Genomic DNA, 19,497 nt, shown 5'->3' with positions numbered 1-19,497 from the left:
GTGCATTGTAATAAAGTATACATCATAATGAAAAAGAACAAATTTAAGAAAAACATTAACTAAAACGATAAAAGAGAAAATTGCAGTGATTGTAGTTCAAATCATTCCAAATACGACAAAGAGGCAAATCCACAATTTAAAACGACGATTGTAAAAACCAACTTTATCAAGACCGTAAGCACACATGTTGCATTCCTTGTTAATATGAGAGATGTGAAAATGCCCTTATAAGAGATATATAATTCAATCATTTAGTATTTAACTTCCAAAATACAAGATTATAATTAGTGAAATATTAGACCACCAACAAAGAATCATATTTCACCCAAAGTTGAAACCAATGTAGAGTAAACAATCTCAATAACATAAATAACAGCATAAAACTCATTATAAAAAAATAGCAACACCAAAATAGTAATTCAAATTCATTAAATAAAAAACTCACATTTTAAATTTAGGTTAGTGATTTGATTAGGTGAATGATAGAAGGAAGAAGTAGACACTCTCTTGGTGATTTGAGTGAATTTTTAAAATGTGATATTTTTATTTGATGGATTTGATGTTGATCTTGTTGGAGATTAAAATATGAATTTATTTGAATATTTGAGTTATAGATTTGATAAATATATGAATTTTCTTGAAATTGAAATGAATTTTATCAGTTTTATTTAAAAATTATGATACATTTTATAGATTTATGTAAAAAAAAATATTATCGACAATTTAACACATAAAAAATTCAATTATTACTTAAAATTTAATAAATAGTTAAATCAAAAAATCGAAAGGTAAATAACTAAATTATTATCTCAAGTATTTTTACTATTAATTTATTATAGTAAAATAAGATAAATGATAGAGATTTTGAGCTTAAATATGCACATGCACATTGCTAATTTGCTACATGATAATTGCGAACATCAAAACAAAAAGATGCGAAATCCTTACTTAAAGTAGAATAGTATGAGTATCAAATCGCCAAAGATATATGATAATTTTAAAATATTAACCATTTATACAAAATCTATCTAGATCTATGATAATTTTCAGATATTTAATTAATAATAGTTGTTTAACCTTTTCCACTTGAATAATTTGATTAGCATCAATATTATTAAATTGTTATAGGCTAAAATAATTGTGCCTTTTTTTTTAACCTTTGTTTTGGAATTGACTTTATCTCCCCACTGTGAATCGAGGAAAGCACAAATTGGACGAAAGGAGATGAACCTTATCTCCAACTCTCCTTTGAAATTGACATTTTCAACGCACTTTGTCTGTATTTCACCGTCACACAAAACCATTTTCGCTATAAACCATTGGAGAACATGGAAAAAAAAACATACTCGTATAGTACCATTATTACTTTCCTCTATAATCTGTGGGATTATTTTTTTGGTACAACTATGTGTGTGGGAGTGGGATACTGGGATTTATTATCTATGCAAAAATATATATCTAGTAATTTAAATTTAATTTAGTTTCATTTCGGTCATTTAAATATCTTTTTATCCATTTAGTCTTTTATATTATATTTAGTTTATATTATTAACATTTTATATTATTTTTAAAATTTGATTTTTTTTTAAATTATTATTTAATTGAGATATTGCAATAAATTGACTGTCCCATCTACTTTTGAAATAAAAAGAAGTTAATAATATTGATTATGTGAATAAACATTTATTATCATATTTTTAAGTTTATGCAAGTGTTTAAATGACTGCGGAGAAAATCAAAAAATAAAAATCATTTATAACACTTGATGATTTTTTGAATGATTAGTATAAATAATATATTATTGCAATATTTGGTAGAATTTCTAATAATTAGAAGATTTCAATCGCATCAATCATTATTAAAAGTGATATAAATGACTAATAATGCAAAGATAATGTAATTTAAAAGACGAAATTGAAAGAAAAAATAAAATTAAAAGATTTAAAAATGAATTTTGGACTAAATATAAAAGCCTATATAGAGATATTTTTCTCTATTATCTATTATATGCTTTTAATTAAGGCAAATGTAAATGCAAACTATTTATGTATAATTTTGTTTGTTGGATCATTTTTTGGGAAGAATCCTCTTCCAGGGTTAGGAGTTAAACAACCCAACATTTCATCTTATGATAGATTAACCAAAATAACTCACAAGAAAAAGATCAAACTCCTACAATTTCCTTGATTATATTGACAATTCAAACCTGCCCTACCATTCTCATGACTCAAAAAAGTGGATTAATAAAGCATTAAAGCTTGTGAATTTGTAAAATACATTTTGCTAAACACAATATACTAGTCTCAATTCACTTTTTTTATTTTTCAAAAATGAAAGTCTCTACCTATTATGAAAAAAAAGTCTCAGTCCACTTGATCACGCACATTTTAATATTTTATCTACGTGGCCTAATATATATCTACACCATTCAGTGTCTCCCTTCACGTACATATCGTGACTGCATTTTTATAACACCATAAAAGTCGATTGTTCATGAAATCTTAGCATGATTTCTCAATAATCTATCTTTTAATACTCTTTTTAATAAGAGAAAAAGGAAGATGTCCTTGGTGAAATACATTAACCGTGAATAATAATATTTGATTTTGTTTTCTCATTACATAATTATAATTTCTATAATTAAATGATTACACAATCAATTATTTGTGTTTATCCAAAGTGTAAAATATTTACACTGACATTATATGATAACCTTTTAATTATTTCAATATCAATTTTGAAATATTTCAAGTACATTATGTTGCCCCATTAGAGACATCGAATCATTATCATCTATACACTTCAACTCTTCTAACTGTTTTAGATTTATCTCATATTAAATTTAGTGTTAATTGTATTAGGAAAAATAGCTTAAATAAGTAAATTATTATCCTTACAAAACACAAATTGAGGTATCTACTCTTTTTTATAATGAAATGCAATGTATGTATCAACTTATATAACTATTCTTCCAAAAGAAACATTTAATTAATTCCTTAATATTGTGGGAGATGACCATAGTAATAGAAAATTTATTAACTGTATTTGTTATTTACATGAAATTTTAAAAACTAAATGCAGTTAATTATTATTCTTAATAAATTATATCTTTGTTCTTTTTTAATTATAATTTTTATTTTTTACACATACAAAAACTAACAATAAAATTTACTACTTTCAATACTATTATTAATTTTTTAATAATATTTTTAATCATTTATTATCTCATCTTATACTTTACTAAATCAATAATTTTTTTATATATCTTAATAAATCAATAATTAAAAATGCGTTGAACTTTAAAAATGATAATTAAATAAGAACAAAATTTTAAAGCAAATATGACAATTAATTTTTTTTTATTAAAGTATAAAAATAAAAATTTTATTTATAATTAAGGTAGGAGTGAGTGTTCATTTAATTTTTATTAATCAAACATAGAAAAATAAATATTAATCAACACATAGTCTCCTCATCCTCGGGGGATGCACGTGCTCCAAAACACGTGTCGTACCGCATCACATTCTAAGATCAACAGTTTCAGCACATCCAACGGTAGAAAATCTTCTATAAATTACAAACACTTACCCAGCACCACCCCTTATATAAATCAGTGATGGCTAATCGCTCTTTTTGCTCAAAAAAACTTCTTCTCTCTCACTTATAAAAAAATTATGAGAGCTTCTCTCATTCGAACCGGTTCAGTACCGGTCCAAAACTGGGTCCTCCCCGGTTCACCTCGAATTTCACTCACGCGCCAAGCTTCTTTCGCCGGCGACAAGAACCACCACGTTCAATCGCCAAGGCTTTCATTGCATTTCCACTCCAACTGCGGCAAGGACACAAATCCAGAAGGAATCAACAGAGCTTTATCGGAAAGCGCGGCGATTAAGTCTCCGAGCGAGAATTTCGGCTTTTGCCGGAATCTAAATCGAATCGGAACTCACTATTCTCCGTTACAGGATACCGGATTCTTCGGCGGCGGATGCGATCACGGAGATACGACAGTCACCACCGGCGGGAGCGGCGGTGAAAGGATTAAAATCGGCGCGTATTATGAAGAAATGTTGAAGTCAAATCCAACGGATGCACTTTTGCTGAGAAATTACGGCAAATTTCTTCACGAGGTGAGTCAATTGTGAAAACTCAGTTGATATTTCAAAAATAGAAAGAAAGTAACGAAAGAATCGGTGATTTGATTTGTGTAGGTAGAGAACAACACGGCGAGAGCAGAGGAATATTACGGAAGAGCAATTTTGGCGAATCCTGAAGACGGAGAATTGCTTTCTCTGTACGGAAAGTTGATATGGGAAACGAATCGAGATGAAGAAAGAGCTAAATCTTACTTTGATCAAGCAATTCACGCTGCTCCTAATGACAGGTATTGTATTCTATCATTTACAATCTAATTGTTTGCATTTTGATACAAACTTAATAATTATTTTTATTATTATTTTATTAATATGCAGTACGGTGTTGGGATCCTATGCGCACTTCATGTGGGAAGCAGCGGAGGAGGAAGAGGAATCAGAAGTGGAGTTGATAGTTGCTTTTTAATGGGTTTGAGAATGACACGTGTATGTTTCTAACTGGCGTTGAATGTGAAAGGTTATGGAGTGACAACAATAAATAGTCTCACTCTCGCATCTAATATAACTGAAACTCCCATAACAGAGAGGGACCGAAAGTCTAACCTTTCTGTATCTTGTTCTTTTCTACTTGTTTTATTTCTTCTACTGGATGTAACTATGTACATTTAACTTTATATATTTATTTCAAACATGGTCATTGACTAATAAGAAAAAAGGATTAATAGTTTTTAAATTTATCTACTTAATTATAATAAAATGTGACTAATCTAATCATATGTTCGAAAGTTTTTTGAAAGGTCGGAAGATGTTGGCATTGGTATCAGTTATAATCAATAGCATTGCACTCATAATTCAATTACAAAAAAATCGAACACTTATAGGGCTTTCAACAAACACAATGCATACAAACTTAAAACAATCTAAAATTAACAATATCGACTAGGTGCAAGAATAAAGTAGAAAATAATTTTGAGAATAAAAGAGTTTAGAGGAAGAGAGAGTTATAGAATAAAAGAAACGATAAAATAATAAAAGGAAGAAAAAATCTGAGTAGTATATATACTATGCATATGATTTTATTTTCTTTCATTGGACTAAAACTCTCCAATATCTCTTAGATGAGGTTTTTTGTAAGGCTATGAAAGATCTTGAATTAATTAAAAAATAATAATATTATTTGTGACTATTTTCATCTATAGCCCTCTAAAAATATCTCAAAAAAATGTGACATTATCCATATTTCTTTACCATTTCCTTCTAAATCCTCCATTTTTTATTTTTATTTTCCTACCTCCTAAACAAAGTCGGATTTGTTTTGGAAGATTTTTGAAGTAAAAATTTTAAAAAGCTAAATCTATATAAAAAATATATATTTAAAATTTAGAAAAGTAAAAAAAAAACAAAACAAATAACTAATGATCATATAATAGTTCATTCATTATTGTAATCAATTTTATAATTTCGTTAATTTAAAATTAAAAAAATAAATAAATAAGTCCTACATTTTTCGTTCAAAAAGCCAACTCTAAAACATAGTAGGTGAATAATTGTTCAAGAGAGAGGGAAGAACATCACATACCATTGTTGTATATAATTGGGGTTAATAAAAAAAACTATTTTTGGTTATAGAAAAGAATGTACTTAACGTGAGTGATTACAAGTCTTCAATTCAAAGTTTCAAAATAATTTTGGATTAGTTTTAATTTTCCTTTCTTTTTCATGCTGCTTATCTTATAGATTGGGACAGCTACATGCTTATCTTATCGAATACAGTACCAATTTGTTGCAATTAAAATAGGACCTACTTTTTTCTAAAATTGAACAGAAAACATCTAATCGCAACTATTTTAGATCAGGTAATTACAAGATCGTGCTTTCCTCTTAGAAAAATATCTGCCTTTGGGTTTAGAAGTTAAACTCTCCTTCCATTATTATATTGTTATTTTAGACAACAATAAAGTGCCACAGAACAAAACCTATGGTTATTCCATCTTGCATAGTGTCCTTTGCCTAATCAATGGATAAATACACATATAGTGGTTTGGTTTGTTTCACTCGCATTTTCTATTTGATTTTATTGGTACAACCAAGATGCTATTTCATAATTAAAGGTGTATATGAGGCGAGTTTAGTTTATTTATTTATTTATTTTCTTTTTAATTTGATATTCAAATTCACTAATTTTGTTTTAGTTGAGTTGTGTTTTAAGTCCGTAAATTTTACGTCAAACTTAAACTAAATTAATCGGATTATGAGTGAGTTGTATTCACGGATCATTTATTTTTTTATTTTATTTTATAGATATAATTAAATTAAATACTTGAACATATGAAAAATAATAAAATTATATTATGATATATCATTCAACACTTAAATTAATTAAATTAACAACAAATTCTCAAATATAATCCAACAATTAAATTTTAACTATACATATAACAAAAGTAAATAAATATATATGTCCGAATAATTGATTGAATTTGCAGATTCAAAATATTAAATTTGATATCTAACCCGAATATCATTAAGTTTAAATGTGTTGGTTCAGGTTATAACCGAACATTAATGAATTTGGTCAAAATGCGAATTGAATTGGTTTGAATGACTGAGTTCACGGGTTTATCCGCACCCATGATCACCCCTATTGATAATTATAATTGCGTCATTTTATTTGTACTTATAAGTGCGTAACACACACACACACACACACACACACATATATATATATATATATATATATATATATATATAATTGAAATAAGACTTAAATATAATTTTGGTCTTTTATTTTTTACTAATTATTTGTTTTTGTCATTTATCTTTTTTAAATTCATTTCCGTCCTTTATCTTTTATAAATGATGAATGTTAGTCATTTTTATCGCACCTCTTTCAAACAACTGTATAAAATGTTGAAGTCTAATCTTGGATCAGTTGGAGACTAAATGTGCAACTTTATCAAATACGAGATGAATAACTCTGATAAGTATTTCCATTTCAAATAGTTTACATATATTTCAAGCATGAAAAATTAATGTTTTCAATTGTAAATTTATTATTAGATTAAATAAATATTCTTTTGAAAAAATATTATACTAAATACAGATTGATAATTGTTAGAAGGAATTTCATCGAGTAAATGTTGTTATATATTTTGTTATGACTATGACAAATACTAAAATATATCTCTTGTAAAAGATAAATGGTAAAAATAAAAAAATAAAAAAATTATGACCAAATTAAATGTTAAATAAACATAAATGATCAAAATTAGAATAAAATACCACATAGATGTGGGGTCCATGAAGTTTGGATTAAGTACAGAGTCAACAGGCTTATTTTACTTTACAGTTTACAGTATATCATGTAATCTCGTTTTAGTTTGAATTAGTTTTAAAGTCAAAGTCATTTGATTTAAAAAGGAAAATATCAGGTTGGATTTGATTTGGATATTAGTTTGTTAAAAAATTGCCCCAATACATAACATATTTTATATATTATTTCATTGTTTTTCTACCTCCACCACATTAGCATATTATGAACTAAATATATTAGTTTATATTGACCCTTTCATCTTTTATAAAAAGTATATGGGGAAGGAGTACTTGTTAAATAACAACAACATTAACCTTGTTTCTTTTCCTACTCTCACATTACCATTTAGTTTTATGAGTCTCTTAACCAAAGTCTTAGTGTGGAAGAGATCAAATTTATTCTTTTCTTTATGAATTTGTATAAAGCTCTTAGGCATAATGATTTCCATCTTGTTTTTTTCAAGGTATTTTTTTGGAGTATAGTTTCCTTTGAAGTTTTTAATTTGATCTCCACGACCTTCCATTCAAGTACGATCTAAAATTGATTGAAATTTTAATTGTTTGTATCTCTGGAGTCGGTATGCCTAAGTCTTGAAAATACTTAAGGATCATTAGCCTATGTAATATTATGCTTCAAATTATTACTAAATTTTGAAAAAATTTAGGATAAAGTAGAATGAAAATTCATTTGTATTACTTTACTGGATTTTGGTTTTCCTACTTCAACTTCAACTTTTACTATTACTCTTATTATGAATTGCATTACCCAGTCTACCTTGTCTTTGATATGGAATAGTGATAAATTAGACTTTATTTTTTGTAGGGGCACTATATAAGACCAACATTTATCTCGTTATTTATTTGTTATGTGTTTATAAAATTAGACAATTTTATTCCTGATAGAGGCTTGAGACAAGCTAATGCATGACTTCTTGTAAGATATTTAACAATCGTCCTTTTATTTTTCATTTTTTTTATGCGAATGGTTGTCTTTTGTTCACTAAAGTTAAGTCCTCTCGAGCAAGATTGGTGAAATATGTTCTTGAAAGTTGTTGTCATGCTTTCGAACATAAACATTAAGAAATCTAGATTTATGGTTTATATTGACATCTCTATAAATATTGTGGATAAGTTGTCTTCTGTTATTAATTTATACGCTAAAATACTTCATTTTTTCTATGTTGTCTTGGTATAATAAATAAATTTGATTTTGTCTATATTATAAATCACATCAATGATACATCAGACAATTTGAAGAGAAAACATTTTAGCAAAATATAAAAGTTGACTTTAGCTCAAACAATTGTTGGTTTTCTTCCTTTCAATTAACTTATTGTAAAATTTGTGAATTTCTCAAATGGTGTGCGATCAAATTGATATTTCTATTAGATACTTCATTAAGGGGAGGAAGTATTGTCACTAGATGATTTGGAAGACGATTTCTCAACCTAAATTTAAAAGGAGTCTTGGTATTTTTAAAATGATATTAATTAAATTAAAATTTCAAGTAGATTAAAAAGCTATTAATCAGTTCAATTCATCATGTCATGTTCTCGTATTTCAAATACTAAATTTAAATAAAAGAATAAATTAAAGAATTTGAAACAATAGGAATATAATCTAAATTTTTTAGTGAGACTAAAATTAAATTTACTCCATAATACAAAGACAAAAATTATAAAGACAAATTCTTATCATTCTTGTGAGTTTTTTGTAATAATTATAGCATCTTATCTATAGATAAAAAAGACAAACTCTTATAACCGATTGTATTAACATAATACAATTCATTAGGTTTTAGTATTGTTTAACAATATATAAATAATACATTTTAATATATATATATATATATATATATATAATAATTGTATTAATTGATTTTTGTAAAGGAATTGTATTGATTGATAAATAATTCACAAATGGTTTATAGGTATATATTACTAATATGATTTAGTTTATATATATACATATATATATATATATATTATACTGTGAGTTTCAATTATAACTATTACATTATTCTGTCAAAAAAATTACATTATTATAAACATTTTTAAATTTGAATGGGTGTGATTTATTGATCCTTAAAGCCCATTAATTTGGATTGCAAAAAAGAAAAAAAGAAAGTGTTAAAAAGTATTAGGGGCAAAAGAATGAAGAGTGATATTTTTCCGTAATACTAAAAAATTGAAATAATATTGCGTGAAAATAAATTAAAAATTTTGAAGTTTCCAAACTGGTAACACCATCACCCTTCTCTTCCCTCTTCCCTTCACTCTTAAACGGATTCTAGGGTTTCTGCCCCCAAAATTATTAATTCCAATTCCTTCCAACAATGGCCAAAAAGAAACAGAAGGAGCCTCAACAAACCCCTCAAAACGATACCGTTTCACCCCCTTCCAGCATTTTCAACACCCTCTTCGGCAACGCATCGGAACAAATCACACCCACCGCCGCTTCTCTATTTTCCGATGACAATCCCTTCAAGAGAAAGCCTGCTAAATCTACTTCCGTTTCCGACGTAACCGACAAAACTCTGAACCCCGAAAACGCCGTCGTCGATGAAAAGAAGAGGAAGAGGAAGAAAGAGAAAAGCCCCGTGCTTGATTCAGATTCCAAAATCGAAGTTTCAGAGAAAAAGAAGAAGAAGAAGAAGAAAAGCGGTTTAGGTGAAAAGGAGGAGAAAGAAAAAGATAATGATAATGAGAATGAGGTTAGTTTGGGTGATGAAGAGGGGAAGACGAAGAAGAAGAGGAAAAGGGATGAAGTTGAGAAAGAGTGGGATGAGAAGAAGTTTGGGATGGTTGAAAGGGAAGAGCTTGGGAATGAAACAGTTGGGAACAAGAGAAAAGTGCGTCATAATCCAGCAGATATGTTGGTTTCAAAAGAAGGTTTTGATGATGAGGATAAGCTTTTGAGGACTATTTTTGTTGGGAATTTGCCTCTTAAGGTTAAAAAGAAGACTTTGTTGAAGGAGTTTAAGATATTTGGTGAGGTTGAATCTGTTAGGATTCGCTCTGTTCCTTTACAAGATGTAGGTGTTGCTTTTGTTTTGTTGTTTTTGGATTTGTTTCGTTGGTGCTCTTTGAGGATTCAATGTTAATGTTTTGAAGGGGTAATGCTAACTAACTTCATGTGTATTCTCTTTTTTTTTTCTTATGAACCAGACCAAAAAACCTAGAAAGGGAGCCATCCTTTCGAAGATGATCAATGAATTGGCTGAAAGGTAATGGTTAATCAATGATTTAGCTTGTAAAAAATATTGTTATTAATTGTTTGTAGAGAATGTAGTTAATTTGTATCTATTGAATAATTCGAGGAAAAACCTGCATTAGACTTGGTGTAACTGTTCTTTTGTTTATTTGATGATTTGTAAGTTGTGCTGTAAACTCTCCTGCATGTATTTTATATTGTGAATTGGATTTTGTTTTTGCCAATGGTCTTGCTCTTAGGTGACTTGTATACAGTGACATTCTGATTCGAATACAGGCATTTTCATGTAAAGGAAACCTTTTCATAAATTTTAATTGGGAATATTGTGGTTTGCAGTGTCAATGCCTACATTGTTTTCAAAACCGAGGAATCTGCTCAGGCTTCATTGTCCCATAACATGACTGTGGTATGCACTTGTTCCCCTATTGGATCAAGTATTTCCATGTATTTGTGTTGAAGGGTTTTGGCTTACAATCTTATAATATTACTGTTTAATTATCTGATTGTAGATTGAAGGAAATCACATCCGTGTTGATAGGGCCTGCCCACCTCGCAAGAAACTTAAAGGGGACAGTTCTCTGCTTTATGATAATAAGAGAACTGTTTTTGTGGGCAATCTTCCATTTGATGTGAAGGTGTGTTTCCAACCGGTCATTTTCTATTTTATGGTCACAGAATTGCGTCGTCCATTGTTGTAGTTATATTGTCCAAAGGATCTAACATGCGATCTTTTCCTGCAGGATGAAGAGCTTTATAAGCTATTTTGTGGTATATCCAACCTAGAATCAAGTATAGAAGCTGTTAGAGTTGTTCGAGATCCTCATCTTAATGTTGGAAAGGGAATTGCCTATGTGCTATTTAAAACAAGGGTATGCTGTTTTGGTTCCTTTTTTTGCTATGCATTTTGATAAAAAGTTTCTAACTGTATGCACCTGTAGATATTTAGATCATACATGCCATAATTGATGTTATCCCGTGCTTCCTTTTAGGTAAAGCCTGATACATGGGGCTATTTGTGGTTGACTTGCCATGAATACCTCAATTTGTCACAAAGAAATCATCTTATTTGTCCAATAACATTTTAAGAATTGCATGTTATCTATTACTAAAAAACACATACTTTTTATGATGTATAATCAATAATGTATTCTGTAATGCAAGTATTGAAATAGACAGCTACTTGTGCTGTGGTTTTGTTGACTTACTTATATTGTAATATGTCTTTTTCTGTAACTACGTGTGTCATTTTCAGAAGATACATTCTTTTGATTGTATAGAAGTAGTTGGAGACTGATACGTATGGTATTAGTAGACTTATACTTATTGGTGCATTTTGCACTTTTTAAGTACAGATGATTTGAATTTCATATCAAAGCCTTTGATTGATCAATAAGCCTTTGAATTTCTTTTGTATACCAATAAGTGAACTTGAGCTTTTGATTGATCCCTCTTTGACATTTTCTGTAGAAGAAACCCTTTTGGTGCTGAAACATGCTCATAGTGGTTGACAAGCCACTGAAAATCTCATTGTGTCATGGAGAAACCATCTTATTTGTCTTATTACTTTTAGAATTGCATGTTATCTATTTCTGAAAAGCATTCACATTTTGTGACACAATCTGGAACGTAAGGATTGAAATGGAAGTTGCTTGTCCTGTCCTTTTGTTGACTTACTTAATTGAATTTGGCCATCTTTATATTATATAATGTCTTTCTGTGTGACTAGATACATCTCATTTTCAGAAATTATCTTCTTTCCATGACAGTATAAGCAGTTAGAGTTGGTAATTGTAATCCTGGACAGTGACTCATTATAACAGTTGACCCAGGCAGCAGCATTTTGCACTTTTTGAGTCCTCGTGAAGTAAAATTTTGATTATTTCAGTGCACATTCTCAACTCCCTTGAATTTGAGATATAGACTAGAATAGAACTTGAGCTTTAGATTGATGAATGGCGTCCCTACGATATTTTCATATATAGAAATCCTTTTGGGGCTGAACTATTGGACTGTTTGTGGTCGGCAAACCCATGAAGTCTTCATTTTGTCCTGAAGAAACCATCTAGTCTGATTACTTTTAGAATTGCATGTTATCTCTTTCTCAAAAGAACATTATTTTTGTGATATAATCTAGGACATAAAAAATGAAATGGGCAGTTTCTTGTGCTGTGGTTTTGTTCTTTTGTTGACTTCAGAAGTTATCTTTGTTCAATGAGAATACATGTAGGTATAGACTGATATTTGATATTGACATAGTTCAAGTTAGATAACCATGGATAAGATTGCTGGCCTTCAAAGTGCAACCTGGATGATTAAATGTTTATATGTGGAGACTGTTTGAAGCTTAACATTTAACGTTGACATTTTTTTCCCTCTCTTGTTTGGCTTCTAACTGCTGTGTTTTATCCCATAGTATCAGTCGAGGGCTAGGATATCTTAACAGCTGACTTGTGATAGCTTTTATTTGTTTTATGGAATTAATTGTGCTTCACTGCATTGGTTTAGACACTCAATTGAGTCGTCAAGGAATTACTGACACGGTAAAACCATGGTATTCAAAGTGGTGGTTGACTGGATCTAATTTTAGATGTCTTGCTTTTTGTTAAAAAACATTGCCGCATTCGGAAAGTGGCATAAAGAATGTTCATACTTTTCAGGTCTTATCACCTGGAACTCGTCTCTGTCTATACAGATACTAATTAGTTGCTTGTGATTGCAGGAAGCTGCCAATTCCGTTCTTAAGAAACGGTCCTTGAAGCTTCGTGATCGTGAATTGAGACTAAGTCATGCTAAAGCAGATGCTACTCCTTCTAAAAGGCCTTATTCTCCAGCAGCACGACCCAGTCATGGCAAAGCAGATGCTACCCCATCTAAAAGACCATACTCTCCAGCAGCACGAGCTCATAGTACCCCTGCAAAGAAGTTCTCAGGGGCTTCAAGGTCTCCTTCAAGCAGTAATAACAGGGCAAACAAAAATGCTACTGCATCTTATCAGGGTCTGCGTGCAACCAAATCTGATGTCCACAAGAAAAGTCATGGTGGTGAAAAACCGAAAGAGCGCACGAAGAAAAGACCAACAGTAGCTGCCAGAAAGGCTAAAGCAAACTTGCAGAAAGAAGGTGGCACACCAAAACAAACAGGGTCAAAACGCAAGTTTGATAGTCGTACTCCTGATAGCTCCCGACGGATTAATAAAGCCCAAAAGAAGAGGTAGCATGTTTCTAATTTCATCAGCGATTAAATTTTATTTTCCTCTGGTTAGAGTTTGTTGGCTATAAGCCCGAAGGACGAATGTGTGCGCACGTGGAGGAAAGAGTTTGACACTGATGATTATGCTGTGGGGTGCCTTCAGTGTTCTTAATTAAAGGTGTAACTGAACAGTTAAAAAAAAGCAGTAAACAGGGGGAAGCAAATTAACTCTTATATCTTTAATTTTTTTGTATTATTTTGTTCAAAAACTTGTGCAAGTTCCATTATAGAGATTTGATAAGGTTTTATGTGGCACATCTGTTTTGGATATAGGAATGGTCCATCAATTTTGCTCGTGAACTTATGTTTATCATAAAGTTTTAATTAAGCTGCTGTATCCCCATCACTGATAGAATGAACTTTGTTGTTCCATCTACAATCTTTTGCTGCTCAAGATTATAATACCAAGTATATACTTATTTGTTTATTGGGACAAAGGTTATTAATAGAAAGTAAAATTCAAGAATTCCACATTAAGGGACATATGAAATAGATCTCTAGAATTTTCCCTGATATAGCAGGATAATTTATTTTCTATATTTTAAAATAAGTAGTAAAATTCAAGAAGCCCAAAATTAAGGGATACTAATTTTTTAGAAGAGTATGTAATTATTATTTTTTACTATATACGAGCCCAAATCATGAAGTGTCTTGGTGAAACAATGAAATTAATGTTTATATCGAGAGCTTTGTATAACAAAACAAGAAAGTTGAAGCAATGAAATTAATGACTCACGAATTAATGTTTAAGCAGTGTAATTCACTCCTGACCAAAAACCATGAAACTATGAAAGTTGAATTGCTGTATTAATACACATGACTTTCAACTACATGTTCTCCTGTTGTAATTCCATTATTTCTCGACAGCATTACCTTTTGGTAAAATGGTAGGATTTCTTCCTTTCAAAACAATTGTGGGTTTTAAAAGAAAGATGAACGATCAAGCATCTAATCTTAATATTCAAAAGTTCAGTTACGTACCAACGTTACATACTTTTTTAATTTCCTTGGCGATCCAATTAATAAATAAACGTAAGACATCACTTTCTTTAACCTACCATTACTTTTCTTGAAAGTCTTCACTTACTTTTTCTTTTGATACAAAGCACCCAGGAAGCAGACATATGTACAATGAAAATTGAGGTATAACTGATATGTATCCTTAAAGATAGGAAAGATCAGCAAAACATTTTCAACTACATTATTGTGCATGGAAAACACGCGATAAAAGAAACTACTAGTCAATAAGCGTATGTTTTTTATACATAACAGCTTACGAACAATGTGCATAACTGATTCTTCCAAACATCGTATCTTGCAACCGGCGTCAATAATATGATTGTCTTGAATTACTGCAGCACTCGGCAATAAAACCATTTGCGGAGAACCACACTGCGATAGTTATCTGAAGATCTGTACATATACTGCAGTTGGTATTGGCCTGTCAAGAGAACGAGGCCTTCCCATAAAAGTGATTCATGGCTTCTGAACTGTTATGAATCACTTTTGCCGATTAGTGTTGGTGCAACCGAAACAATACCTATGAAGAATAACGTAGCGATTGAGTTGAAATCATAGAGATCTCCCACAGATTGTAGTTCTCCAAGAGCTAAACCAGCCTGCATAATAAAACAAGAAAGTTAAACCTAAGCACAATGACACTTGAAATTGTTGTCATTCTTTTTAAGATAGTTTAATAAATTGAAAAGACAAAATCTCATAAACAAAATGTATAATTCTTTGGGATCCTCTTTAGGCAAAAAGGAGAAAGGGGAGAGGAAAGTTATTTTAGTTTTCAAATAGAATCAGGGAAGGCCCAAGGATGAGACAACAAAAGCCCTAACTTTAGATCCTCCAGCGAAAAATTATTTGCTATTAGTAGTTTTTATGATGCAAAAAAGCTACACATGTTGTCAAAAACACAACTTAATACTACCTCCTACTCTATATTCTTGAAACAACTCATGATTTGATAAAAGCTAAAGCACAAAATTATAGTTATTATGATGAGCACATACCTTGACAGTGACAAAAGCAGCAGGTATGAGTCCAATGACAGTTCCCAGAAAGAAAATGTGATAGGGAACATCCACAATTGGTGACGCAAAATTAATAAATGTGTTCGGAAGAGTCGGAGTCAGTCTCAAAAACAGCATGTAGTTCAACAAACCCTTTCTTCTTTTAGCCACCTGAAAATCAAATAGTAAAATTTATTTCTATGTGTTGATTTAATAATTTAATTAAATCCAATGTGGTGGAACTTGGACTTTGAATTGAACCTGGGTTTGGAAGAACTTCAACTTGTCTGGCCAGAGAGAGAAGAGAAGAGGTCGCCCGATCACTTTTGACAGGAAAAAACACGAAGAAGCTCCCGCTGTGGCAGTGAATACAACCAGAGCCACACCTTTAAAGACTCCAAAGAGTGCACCCGCAAGCAATGACATGAACACAGTTCCTGGAATCATGAAAGTCTGCATGAAAATATAAACCACACAGTATCCCACCAAGACTTGTGCAGTGTAGTCACTTGTATAGCTCTCAAGGTTATCTCTACAAAAATAAATAAAAGATATATTAAGCAATGCATAATTTATAATGTCAACCTCCTATTACATAGGATCTACAACATTTCCCTTCTACAGAAGCACAATGTATGATGTATCCACAAAATTGAAATGAAAAGCTAAGTCAATGGACTATCCCAAAACATAGTAATAGAAATAATGAAACATAAAAGGAAGCAACACTGGTATATTACTAGTTATGGAAAAGCAAGTACAGTGTAGCAGAAAAAGAAAGAAAATCTGATAGTGTCTCTATGAGTAGAGAAACATTCTCTCTGATCAATTTTCTTACTAATAACAGAATACTAAGATGATTCTCCTCTCTTCCCTTTATTCCATATATAACCAATACTCCTATTCCACTGCCTCGTACTCATAAGCTGCCATCTCATCATTCTTTCCCTTCACACGTTTCCTGTGATACACCCTCCACACTTTGGGCCTAACCTCATTAACCCCCAATGCTGTCCCGTGTTCAGGGTCAACAGACCCATTTCTATCACATAGTATATCCCACTATTTAATGCCTGTTCCAACTATAGATCAAATTATTGAGAAAATATATCCACATTTAGTCTCTGGTTAGAGATTTTAAGGCTTTGCATGAGAGTCTCTTTTCTGCTCTATTTAACGAATCCCAAATGATGTATGAGCCCTCAATCATCAGTCCAAATATATATGCATATGAGCTGTGGTATAACTTTGGGGATGCTGTGGGAGTTAGTAAATCTGGTTGTGGTTATCAATATCTTATGATACATGCAAGTTGTATCTCGATTTGATACTCAACTGAATTCAATTGATATAAATCTCTTGTGCATATCTATTTGGACACAAATCTCATCTTAAATCCCAATATATTCTACTGAACCAAAACCTATACATAGTGTAGTCAACCACTTTTTTTTTGCCTACTTGTTTAGCCAACCACTTTTTTTGTCATTTGATATATGACTTGAATATTGAATTATTGAGGATCATATATGATATATTAGCTCATAATTTTGCTATGCCACTTGTCATAAAGTCACTGTCCTTGATGGAAAACACCCACCTTGTGTTACATTGTCCAATAAGTTGCAAGTTAAAACAACGGAATGATAACAACACCATAATAGAAAGTGAGCCTTTAAAAAGCATCTCCAATGTCAAACACCATTGGAGGTTTTTATCTCCTCTTTAGGCCATGTCCGAGAGTTTAGGAGGGGAAACGAGGGCATTGGGAAAAATGAAGTAGAAAACTGAAGGAAAGGAGGGCTTTGGGAGGGATCCCCTAACTATAGGGAACTCAAAAAATAGAGGACTTAGATAAATTCTTCAAATATTTCCCATGTTGTTATAATATTCTAAAAATTAAAAATATATTAATCATAAGCATTCTCTATAAAATCGATCTCTCAAATAAGGTGGAAGATTTCTCTCTACTTTCCTCTCTTCCCCTCCCCCAAAGTCCTTCCTTTTCATCCCGTCCAAACTCCCAAACAAAGCCTTAGAAGACTTGTCTATGTCACATCACATTTAAGAACTCTATCCATGTTTGACCCCAATTGTAAACCCAGTTTAAAAACTCAAAATGAGTATCACAAGTTATCCCACATCAGAACAAGTTCATATAGATGTCCTTCTATTTAATTGATTCAAAGCATAACATTCAACTAACCATAATAGCATGCTACCTCAATCTCATAATATAAACCAAAATGAATCAAAGAAAGTGGATGTATGTGGTTCAAAATTTGGACTACATTAATCCAATTCCTTTGGTACCTAAAAATAATAACAACAACCAAACAATTCTCACTCCAAATGTGGATCTCTTCCACAACCAATATCCTTTCCAGATCTAATTGCATCAATCATCATAATCAAACAGAAATTAATCTGTTGGTTCAGATTCAATCAACAGAACAAATCAAAATGTTTCTCCAACAACTAGTCAAATTCACAACAAATTAATCACTCTCGTCACAAAAAAAAAAAAAAATAATAATAATAAAAATACAAATATATAATGGAAAATTAATGGATTAAGTTTCTCCAAAATCAGCAATAACAAGAAGAATAGAAATAGGGGCAAAAAGGTAAAAATAACCTAAGGAGTTGAAGATCCTGAAGCGTACGAGGGAGTTTGAGGAAGCTGTAATCGGAATCAGGCATGGTTAGGTAAACACCGAGAAGGCCCAATATAAAGCCCAAAGCCACCGTTGAAGCCACCGTTGCTTCAAAAAAACTCAACGGAAACTTGTTTGGTGAATCCAATGATTTGTTCACAACATTGGTCTCACCGTCTTTTCCCATCTTTTATGTAATCGTTAAGAAGCAATAAGCGTCCTTCTTCTTCTTCTTCTTCTTCTTCTCTCTTCCCTTTCCTGCCTTATCTATCTACAGGAGAGGTGAGAGAAAGAGAAAACAATCCGTTTTTGAGAGAGAGAAAGAATATTCTTCAATTCTTTGGTTGGAGGACTATATATATATATACATATGCGATGCAACGTAGCTAACGAATTTTAAGGATGTTCTTTGTTTTTCATTAAGAATAAGATGATGTTGTTTGTTGTACGTCAAAAGAAGATGTTTTTATTTAATAATTATACAAAATGCTATTTTTTTTATTTTGTTTTTCAAGTTTTGCATTATAAATATATTTTTCATGTTTTTGTAAGTTTAATAATTTGAATATTCCACGAAAAATATTTGGATGAGATGAAAAATGTATCTTTGTTTTTAATTAGATGTCATGAATTCAAATTTGAAAATGCAATTGTTTTAAATTAAAAATTGTAATGTTTAAAGTTGAAAAGAGATTATTTATGCTGAATAAAAAATATTAATTTGTTTATTTGGATAATTGCCAAGTGTCAAATTAAAAGTTTTTAATGTTGTACATTTTGAGCACCAGTAGACTAAGGAAACTCCACAACACTTATAGAAAGATATATGAATTATCTCGTTTAAATGCTTTTTAGTATTTTGTGTTGTTAGAGATTAATTTGTATGTTAAAAATGTTTTATATAGAATTTGATAATTTAAATATATTATAATTTTTAAATATCAATACAAATATTTA

The 19,497-nt window shown here is 30.6% G+C and overlaps 3 protein-coding genes across 3 annotated transcripts; 2 read left to right on the top strand and 1 right to left on the bottom strand.

Moving 5' to 3' along the window:
- Nucleotides 1-3,608: 3,608 nt before the first annotated feature.
- On the top strand, nt 3,609-4,782 carry LOC101496058 (uncharacterized). Its single transcript, XM_004512458.4, has 3 exons — nt 3,609-4,127; nt 4,209-4,381; nt 4,470-4,782. Exons 1-3 carry the CDS (start codon nt 3,675-3,677, stop codon nt 4,555-4,557), a joined length of 714 nt encoding a protein of 237 aa, XP_004512515.1. The 5' UTR covers nt 3,609-3,674; the 3' UTR covers nt 4,558-4,782.
- Nucleotides 4,783-9,609: 4,827 nt separating this feature from the next.
- On the top strand, nt 9,610-14,120 carry LOC101495735 (uncharacterized). Its single transcript, XM_004512457.4, has 6 exons — nt 9,610-10,437; nt 10,571-10,629; nt 10,953-11,022; nt 11,126-11,251; nt 11,357-11,485; nt 13,336-14,120. The coding sequence occupies exons 1-6, from the start codon at nt 9,739-9,741 to the stop codon at nt 13,828-13,830; spliced, it is 1,578 nt and encodes a 525-aa protein (XP_004512514.1). The 5' UTR covers nt 9,610-9,738; the 3' UTR covers nt 13,831-14,120.
- Nucleotides 14,121-14,992: 872 nt separating this feature from the next.
- Nucleotides 14,993-18,989, bottom strand: LOC101495404 (uncharacterized membrane protein At4g09580). Its single transcript, XM_004512456.4, has 4 exons — nt 18,522-18,989; nt 16,145-16,415; nt 15,884-16,054; nt 14,993-15,484 (listed from the first exon to the last, which is right to left on the bottom strand). Exons 1-4 carry the CDS (start codon nt 18,725-18,727, stop codon nt 15,359-15,361), a joined length of 774 nt encoding a protein of 257 aa, XP_004512513.1. The 5' UTR covers nt 18,728-18,989; the 3' UTR covers nt 14,993-15,358.
- Nucleotides 18,990-19,497: the final 508 nt, after the last annotated feature.

The sequence above is a fragment of the Cicer arietinum genome, chromosome 8, assembly GCF_000331145.2.
Source record: "Cicer arietinum cultivar CDC Frontier isolate Library 1 chromosome 8, Cicar.CDCFrontier_v2.0, whole genome shotgun sequence".
In the NCBI taxonomy this organism is placed as follows: Eukaryota; Viridiplantae; Streptophyta; class Magnoliopsida; order Fabales; family Fabaceae; genus Cicer; species Cicer arietinum.
The sequence above is the reverse complement of the archived record's forward strand: the minus strand, read 5'-3'. Positions and strand labels throughout refer to the sequence as shown.

What these genes read in the sequence shown, in the direction of transcription:
- LOC101496058 (XM_004512458.4), top strand. Translation starts at nt 3,675, where the DNA reads ATGAGAGCTTCTCTCATTCGAACCGGTTCAGTACCGGTCCAAAACTGG. An exon ending in ACGGCAAATTTCTTCACGAG is followed by an intron (nt 4,128 to 4,208) that starts GTGAGTCAATTG and finishes TGATTTGTGTAG; the next exon opens with GTAGAGAACAACACGGCGAG. An exon ending in CACGCTGCTCCTAATGACAG is followed by an intron (nt 4,382 to 4,469) that starts GTATTGTATTCT and finishes ATTAATATGCAG; the next exon opens with TACGGTGTTGGGATCCTATG.
- LOC101495735 (XM_004512457.4), top strand. Translation starts at nt 9,739, where the DNA reads ATGGCCAAAAAGAAACAGAAGGAGCCTCAACAAACCCCTCAAAACGAT. An exon ending in TGTCCCATAACATGACTGTG is followed by an intron (nt 11,023 to 11,125) that starts GTATGCACTTGT and finishes ATCTGATTGTAG; the next exon opens with ATTGAAGGAAATCACATCCG. An exon ending in ATGTGCTATTTAAAACAAGG is followed by an intron (nt 11,486 to 13,335) that starts GTATGCTGTTTT and finishes TTGTGATTGCAG; the next exon opens with GAAGCTGCCAATTCCGTTCT.
- LOC101495404 (XM_004512456.4), bottom strand. Translation starts at nt 18,727, where the DNA reads ATGGGAAAAGACGGTGAGACCAATGTTGTGAACAAATCATTGGATTCA. An exon ending in TGAAGTTCTTCCAAACCCAG is followed by an intron (nt 16,055 to 16,144) that starts GTTCAATTCAAA and finishes TTTGATTTTCAG; the next exon opens with GTGGCTAAAAGAAGAAAGGG. An exon ending in CTGCTTTTGTCACTGTCAAG is followed by an intron (nt 15,485 to 15,883) that starts GTATGTGCTCAT and finishes TTTATTATGCAG; the next exon opens with GCTGGTTTAGCTCTTGGAGA.